The sequence below is a fragment of the Ptychodera flava genome, assembly GCF_041260155.1.
Source record: "Ptychodera flava strain L36383 chromosome 23 unlocalized genomic scaffold, AS_Pfla_20210202 Scaffold_24__1_contigs__length_23054250_pilon, whole genome shotgun sequence".
In the NCBI taxonomy this organism is placed as follows: domain Eukaryota; kingdom Metazoa; phylum Hemichordata; class Enteropneusta; family Ptychoderidae; genus Ptychodera; species Ptychodera flava.
Window position 1 is genome coordinate 12,320,928 of NW_027248278.1, and position 9,148 is coordinate 12,330,075.

At 39.6% G+C, this 9,148-nt stretch overlaps 1 protein-coding gene across 1 annotated transcript; it reads right to left on the reverse strand.

Annotated features, from left to right (window-relative positions):
- Positions 1-504: 504 nt before the first annotated feature.
- Positions 505-8,012, reverse strand: LOC139124486 (BTB/POZ domain-containing protein 19-like). The gene is made up of 2 exons (XM_070690627.1): positions 7,880-8,012; positions 505-3,226 (listed from the first exon to the last, which is right to left on the reverse strand). Exons 1-2 carry the CDS (start codon positions 7,886-7,888, stop codon positions 1,853-1,855), a joined length of 1,383 nt encoding a protein of 460 aa, XP_070546728.1. The 5' UTR covers positions 7,889-8,012; the 3' UTR covers positions 505-1,852.
- Between the last annotated feature and the right edge of the window lie 1,136 nt (positions 8,013-9,148).

Sequence of the window (9,148 nt, forward strand, 5' to 3'; positions counted from 1 at the left end):
ATGATCAGTGAAGTAAAGTGATATTTCATCTGAATTTGTTATTCACAATAATTGTTGGGACTTCTATCTGTGCCATTATAATTTGAAACTAAAATTATGATTCGCTACTTTCTTCATCTGTTATATTTACCAGTAAGGAGAAGGGTGGGGGTGTTGTACAGAGCGCCCTCGGGCGACAGATCTTTCAGTCTACCAGTTACTGTGATCGATGTGAGAACTGCGTCTGAAACTTGAAGTTCTTTTGTTCAACGATTTATGGTGACAGTTGTTGCTCACTTTGATTGTCAGATGTAATGATGATATACATAGAAATCAGTTTTTCAATGCAAACAGTGATCCGTGTATTTTTTCAAGTTTAGGGGCTGATACCAGATTTATGAATTGAGGGGGTCATTAGTATTCGATTATGCAAATATTTCAACCTATCTGCAAATAGTATCTTGTCCGTTTTAATTGTCTTCTCCCCTTGAGACTTTACAAAGATAACAAAAGCCATGGCATTATAAATTGAATGTCAATATCTGACAAACGCAAAAAACAGTACTTTATTTCTTCAAATATGATTACAAGGTAATTAAAAGTGCAAAAGGCATTTGAACAATGAAAACATTGCTAAAATTACTGATACATTGTTTTTCTTAGTTGAAATGTGCTACATGCGTATCACAGTATCCTAATTTGTGAAGATCGACTGTAACTTACTCCTCAAAATGAATCCACTATTAAAAATGTAGTATTTCCTACTTTTCACTTACACAGGATGCAAAATCTTCATGGATACTAATTTATACATTTGTACAAGCGAAAGGATCCCTCGTCACAGATATACAACAAGTACAGCTGTTGAGTACACGCAGTACTGTGTCATGCATAAATTAAGGTACAACGTTGAATATTTAGTGTTTACCCTAGATATTGTAATTCTACTCTAGATTCTAAGCTTTGAAAAAATATATAGGTATTTGAGTGCTGTTGGCAGTGAAAGGAAACGTAAAATATTAGTTAAAAAATGTAAAAACAAAAAGCAATGAGACTATTGAATCTTCAGTGTCATAAAAAGTGCACAACTCAAATTTATTTTAAACACGATTGGCGCTAATTTGGGATAATTGGATGGTGTAGAAATGTTGGAATTATCTGCGAATGTTAGCTTATTTGCTTTTCGTTTTTGCAATACACTCGTTTTCATGGGTAATTTGTAATAATGCAACTTTCAGCTATAGGGCACCTAACACTTTTGATAAATTTGAACAATTAAAAGATCCGATCGTGTTTTAGTATATAGTATCTATACGTTCGCCTTCAAATTAAAAATGCAATCTAGCCTTATGTTCTTGGTTAACATTGTGATGTGAAAAGAATCGCAGTAAAATTTGTAAGGTGTACCGGTGTTCTGTTGAAAATGGCAATGTCGAAAAAGAAAGAGCCTAATGTTTAAACTGCGACTAAACTGTGATTATATTCCCAATTCTCAAACACTGGGCACTAGTAGTTAAGTGTGATGCTACTGGGCATTTAAGATAAATGAAAGACTAAAAATTTTTCTCAAACTTTCCTTGATGAATCTTTCAACCATTCTCTCCAAAATCGAATGAAAATCGGGGGTCACCGTGTAAATTTTGGTACGAGAAACAAATAACCCAAGATTTACCGATATTTAAAATTCAAAATGGCCACCATCCCCTATTTAACTCTACGGGGAAAAATTAAATTTTTGAATTTCGAAAAAACTAAGCCGGTGAAAAGTTTTCTTACACGAAGAACTTTAAAATGAACCCCCACAAGTGGTACATCAGAAAAGAATTGTTAAAGTTTGAGAGTCCGAATATCTGTCCCTGAGGCGCGATATACATTAATTATAGAATATAACTTTGATAGCACAAGAAAGCTGGTTGTAAGCCGATAGGTGTTTCATGCCGAGGAATGCACACACAATCGGCATACTGGCCATGTAATGATACGAGGTGTGAGGCTGAACGGTAAACATTTCTGTTATAATATGATGATATGAACGATCCTCTATATCAACATAAGCAACATGTGGAGTTTTCTCCCCAACTTTTCCACTTCCTCTGACAACACTAAGCGTCTTTCCTGACTGCCCATCGATAAGTCTTATACGTACTGAATACGTGCTCGGCCACTCTGGGAGAATCCTCAACCATAGACCGTATGAATCACCAGACTGAATAGGTTTTCTGCATATATCTAAATTAGGCCTAAGTAGTGCAGACTGTAGATAAGATGTGCCTCTCGCCATCGTTTTATGATGCACAGTTACTTTGTGCTGATAGCCCGGAAATGACTCTTCTAGGCTTCTGAAGTGGACAGATATCTTTGTCTCTTCCAAAGGCGACTGTCCATATTCACGTGGTTGATGAGCCGCCTTAGGATTTCCAGGAAGCATTTTTCTTTCCATTACAAAGAGTTTGTATGCTTGTAGAACATATCTGATGAATTGGTTAGAAAAGCGTTCACAAAGTGAAGATTTTTCAATGGCGTCAATTTGCTGTGGTGTCATTTCGGTAAAGCGAAGCAGTGGTAGGACACGATCCAAGTACTCAGAAATATTGGCATTGTGATTTGCACTCTGAAGCCAGGTTTCTACGCCTTTGTACAGTGTGTACTCATCCTTGACAACCACGTCTGAGGATTCAAGGATGGTACACAATTGATCAATGCTCAAATTAAGCCATTCAGGAGTTTTAATTGCGGTATTTAAACTCTCTTTTATCAATGCAAGACATTCGAGCCAAAGCTGTTTCAGGTTGTACGTTTTGGAGTGTTCCCACCACTGCAATGCTTCATTTACATTCCCAGACTGTATCACCTGTCTTACCATATAATCTTCACACACTGATTTAAGCAGAGTAACATTGTATTTGTCTGCTAATGCAAGCATTGGACGTGCTCTTGAAACGTTTAACGCAACTTGTCCAGTGTACATAAACCTAAGGAAGCTTTTGAAAACTCCTGCACATTCTCGCGTTTCTTCCAACTTCACTTCAGCCTGCTGAGAGTCCTGCCAACGAGATTCTGTTAGCATGGTGCGCATGACGTCACTGAAATGGGCCAACAGAAACCTGTGTGCATAGTATGAGACCTCACCGACTTTCAGGACAACATCGCTGAGATCAGGATTGTTGAACAGACCAGATAAGCTGCTTACATAAGGTTTGAACGAGCCAACGACTTCTAGATGATCACTGGTTTGCGTTTTCATACGCTGAAAGACAGATTCATAGAAAAAAACTTTTGTTATATTTTCAGTGCATTCCTAGAGTCGGCACGTGACCATATGATAGCTGCAGTACTGTAGATTAGCTTTTGCCTGAGTATTTGCCATCCGACCCAAGTACTCTGACAAAACCTCCGAGTCGAGCTACAGTACTGCCGCTAATGATACAGTATCTTATCTATAATCGCCAAGAAGTAGACTTGGTTCAAGTCTGTGATTTGTGAATGTTTGAGTGGGGTGAACCACAGGTTAATAATTATCGTAACGTTGCTTGGATAGTCGTTCGAGGCGGGCGGCCGCAGGTCGGCGTTTTTTCCAAGTAAACGGCGACCTGCGGCCGCCCGCCTCGAACGACTATCCAAGCAACGTTACGAGAACCTGTGGGTTGAACGCGATGATTTGTGTAGAATTCTGTTTTCATGTGAAACGCGGAATGAGGCAGAAACTAACTCACTACTGCGCAGACTCAAAGGTAACGCGTGCAATCACGAGGAAAACCTTGTCTGGGCTGCCGAATTCAAAGGAGGTTTAATTTGTATGAAATAGGAGAGACACAAGAGAAAGTCATATTTTGTGACAATTAACCGACTTGAACCAAGTCTAGCCAAGAAGCTCAATAAGATGTATTATTGTAATTATGAGGTAAATTTTAGGGGAATATACTGGAGATTCTCAAAGTATGTATGGGCTTATCAACATAATAACAGAGTAGATTGAGGCAAATAATCTCAACATACTTTCCCGTGGACAGAACGATAACCACAAAATCGAAAACTTGAAGCGAAGCAGCTGTTGGGCGAGTTCATGAAAATAAAGTAAGTCACTAGTGTGAATAAATCAGATATCATCCACCGGGGTACATGCATCCAAAATAAAGTTATCGCCGTCAAGTGCAGTTATAATGAAAATCTATTTGACATAAGATTTACGTTTATGTTCAAACTTTGAAGTTTGGCTTTGACCGGGTACACATCAAAGGTCAAGGGTACATTGATAACGTTCGTTCCGCCTTTTGTATGAAATTTGCTAGACTTGGTTCAAGTCGGTGAATTTCTAAAAAAATCAAATCATTTGTACTAGTTTTTCTTGTGTCTCTCTCTTCTCATGCAAACCTCTATTCGGAATTTGGCAACCCAGGCCAGGTTTTCGTAGCGATTGAACGCGTTACATTTGAGTCTGCGCAGTAGTGAGTTAGTATCTGCCGGATTCCGGGAGAAACTCCCCTGTACAGCGTTCACCCCACTCATCGCGTCCACTCCACTCACGCATTTCAAATGAAAACAGAACACATATCAACGCGTTCAACGCGTTCACTCCACTCAAACATTCACAAGTCACAGACTTATACCAAGTCTAGGCGTTTACATCCAGAGTATAACTATAGGTATTAATATGCAAAATGATTCCGACACTCGGGCTAAATACAATAAAATCTAGAAAATTCTTCGATCTAAAAAGGCGATTATCCATCCTATTCTACAATATTTAACCAACTCGAGGAATATCGCGCCGACGTATACGCGATCCTCGGAAAAAGAAGGAAAACCACGCTCGCTAGACAACTTGCTCTCTTCTTAGATGACAACTCGTTCTCTTCTTAGATGTTGACAACATTCTTCACTGTAGTGGCAGGCTACATAACGCGCTGCTCGAATATCATGCCGCGAAATTCCCAAGTCTGCTTCCAATTCAGCGCTTTGCGGATTTTGTTATCATAGCCGCCCATAAATCTTTACTCACAGTCGCCTGTTTTCTCCGATTCCGCTCTGCACTTACTCGCCCCATTGACAGACTTTCGATTTGCAAACATCCAGATATTATATTGAAGTTATGCGCCCAAAGGGCATGCCAAGAACCGTAACTGATTTGTTGCTGGTCTGATACTTTGAAAATCAGATTTTTGATTGGCAAACATCCAGATATCTCTGACATATATCTCTGATATACGTAATTTACGCTCCTAAGGGCGCGCCAAATAAGCTGCAACCCGAATGATGCAATGCGTGGCTGGTACATTTTATGCAAGAATGAGCCCGCGCTGTGATTCAAAAACACACTGACTCCTGTTCAGCATTTGAAAAACACGGTGACCCCCATCACCAAAGTAAAAAAAACAGAGTGATCCCCGTGTACGCCATTTTGAAGAAACAGTCCCTAATACAATAGGAAACTACTATATTACTAAACTAATATTAGGGGAGAACCATTTGATTTCTGGGGGGGATATGGAGGATTTTGAGAAAAAAAAATTTGTCACCAGGTGAGAGAGAAGAAAAAAAAAATTGATCCTGTCATGGCCTGAGAAAAAAAAAAATTGTCATAACAGACAGAAGAGAAAAAAAAAATTGTCACAATGCACCAGAAATAAGCAAAATTTGGAAACCTTATTCTCATGTATTCTTTGCCGGCGCGCCGCCATAGGCGGCGCTAATGTTTTACCACAAGCAATTCTTATGTTTCTTTTCCCAGCACTTATGATAAAAGCATGCACTACATAGGTCTACTTTACACCTCAGTACACTCAATGTTTTCCTTCCCTTTTCTGACCCAAGAAATCATATTTCAGGATTTCTGTTGCAATATCTCAATGGCATAGGCACTATCTAAAGGGGACTATTTGACTTCTGTAAATTGTGAAAATTTAAAACACAAGACAGGAGTCAATAAACTAGTGTTAAACCAATATATTATTTTCTCAATATAAATTTGTTAGAAAGATGTAGCTTGACAATGAAAAATTGAGGAAACAACAAATATAATGAAATACAATGTGTGAGCCTTGTTTTTCTGACCACAAACACCGGATCGCAAACATACCATATTCAGGCTTTTCATTAGAAGCTGGCAGCTGGAGAAATGACACAAGAAGGTCACAGATTTTCCGTTCCTGTATATTCATTTGTCTTCAGTCTCTGGCAAACAGAACTGTTTTTCACACATTGTATTGTCATTGTTTGGTTGTTGAATATTGTGACTCAAAAACTGATCATGCAAAAAATGTAAAAAATATCAGTGTTCAATGTCATTTTCAAACAGTTTTACCGAGTGCAAAATAACTGAAACTCCTCTCAGATTGCACCATTAAACACATCAATTTCTCAAAATTCCCAATACGAGAGGGGGAACCCCCTCTCGTGCTCTCCCCCTTGGGGTATTCTGACAGTTTCACTTACTTAGAAAAATTAAAAAACACCTCTCAGATTGCACCAGACTGCACCATTGCACACATCAATATCTTAAAAATTTCCATCCAAGATAGGGAAAGCCCCTGTGACACTTTCCCCCTAAGCCTCTCTCATGTTCTCCCCTGTACTTTCAAATTCTGCCCGGTCAGATATCCTAGTGAAAACCCTGTCATAATATCCATCCAAATTAAACAATATACTATATAATTAGATACTGCGTGATCTTTTATATCTTTATTTTATTGTGACTTTGAATTTCATTTTGATGTGTTCACCTTTTTTGAACCATCATGAGATAACTGATGATAGTCTAGCAGGGTACATCAGGATTTGAAAGGTCTTTACTGTTGCTGTATTTTGTAAATTTTACAATTACATGTATTGGTATGAAACTTTTCTAAGTGGGGGATCAGTCAAAATTTCAGAGTTAGAGAGGGAGGTTACTGAAATTCATCATGGTTGGCGGGGGGGGGGGGGGGTCACTCGAAATTTCGGAGTTTCAGGCCGTAAATAATGACGGCTCCCTTTACAACGCATTACAAACTTGATGACCAATAAAAAAAAAAATTTGCACTGCTACTCCATTTGAAAAAAAAAATGATGCAGGTCTGACAGTAGAAAAAAAAAATTGCTGTCACTCTGACAGGAAAAAAAAATTTGCTTCCATACCCTTTTCCTCCATACCCCCCCCCCCAGAAATCAAATGGTTCTCCCCTTATATGGTGCGGTGAAGCATAAAACTTTGGTGAGGGACAGCACAATAGAGTCCGGTGACGTGAAGAGTCTCTGTTGAATGTAGAAATGTCTCAGATTTGCAAAGACGAAAGCTACAATTTTTTTGATTGAAACCCCCATTACAGATTCCTCTTACTCCCCTCGCAGACCGTAAACAATGTCGGCTCCCTCAAGCAGTTTTGGCGGGAAAAGTGTCCATGAGTCACGAGAAAGGCATATGATGGAACATAATGTCTTAGCAGATTGAATCTCTGGTTGGTAGAGTAAACAGTGATAGGAAGCTGTTCCTCAAAAGCTGAAATCTTAGAAAGAATGTTATCTTACAGTGAGGCACTATACAAATAGTGACGTAATATAAGAACAGACTTCATAGCACTGTGAGTGACCCTAAATCTGGTTTTAGAGTCTATGGTGTAGACGAGGCCAACTGCTTACATTTATCATAAATAGTTATTATGGTAACGTCATTCGTTATAACGGAGTTCATATATTCCTTTAACTGATTTCATCGTAATGCTAGAGAACAACTCTAGACTCCTGAAAACTACGAGTTTAACTGTTGGAAGTTGGAGCATGGCGCCTTCCAAAATGCTTGTGTGGCCAAACAGGAAGTTTGCTATATATTGGTGTACATCAGTCTCAACTTTCTTCAGATATTGTTGATAATATTGCAGATAAATACAGCGAGTGAGTTATGTCCATGGGCTCCAATGATACTCACCTTATCCATTTTGGCGATGTTGAGTAGAGTATAAGATAGTAGTATACCAATAATTGTGTGTCCCGTATGTGTCAAATGTTGCACCTTGCCCTGTCGACATGGAGTTTTGAAAATTACGTCATTCGTGAGTGAATGACGTCATTGTCAAAACGATTGCAGTTGACGAATCCTGCCGAACGGCAAAACTTGAAAGAATCTCTCAAAAGCAGCTAACAAAGTGATTTTTTTTAAACTTGTGAACAAAGGCGAAGAGCGTCAAAACATAGTACGAGGCGAATTAAAAATAACTGGGATTTCATCGTCCGTTCCACAGTTGCGAGTGGAGTGATACGTACCGGCCGCCGCGTACTATGCATAGAATACGCGGCGGCCGGTACGTATACACTCCACTCGCAACTGTGGTCCGTTATTCTATGCATAGTACGCGGCGGCCGGTACGTATCACTCCACTCGCAACTGTGGTCCGTTCCTCACTCGGGGCGGTCCGCATGGCTGCTCGGTTCGGTCCGCGTAGCATAGTCCACAGTCGTTTGGTGGGCTATTCAGCTCTGGGACTATTCGCCTCATAGACGAGTGTACAGAAGCGAGAAACACCTAGGTGTTTCTCGCTTCCATACACTCGTCTATGGGGCGAATAGTCCCAGAGCTGAATAGCCCACCAAACGACTGTGCATAGTCTTCGTTTCGAGGGAGGGTCTCTGCCCGAAGGAACACCGATGGCAAGCGAAGTTACTGATCCATATTGAGGTAGAACGCACCTCAGGGACAGATATTCGGACTCTCAAATTTCTGCAAACCTTTTCTGATCTACCACTTGTCGGAACTCATTTTAGAGCTCTTGAAGAAAGAAAACTTTAAGTTTAACCGGCTCAGGTTTTCGAAAATCCAATATTTTATTTGTCCCCATAGAGTTAACACAGGGATGGTGGCCATTTTGAATTTCTAATATCGCAAAATGTTTAGCAGTTTGTTTCGCTTGTTCAAAATTTTGCACGGTGACCCACAATTTTTATTGTCGCTTTGGTAACAGAATATTTCGAAGTTTCATTTAGGAAAGTTTGAGCAAAAGTTGAAGTCTTTCACTTTCGAGCTGCCTTAACAGAGAGGTTAAAATTGCACCCGCAGAGACAACGCAACGTGTATGGCTTTGAGCGTTATGTACGCGTAACTATTTGCATTGATTCAGATCAACATGTGCCGATTCACAAACCTGATTCGCACAGTGGCATCGACTACACGATTTTGTTGTGGTATCAGGTTAATGGAACA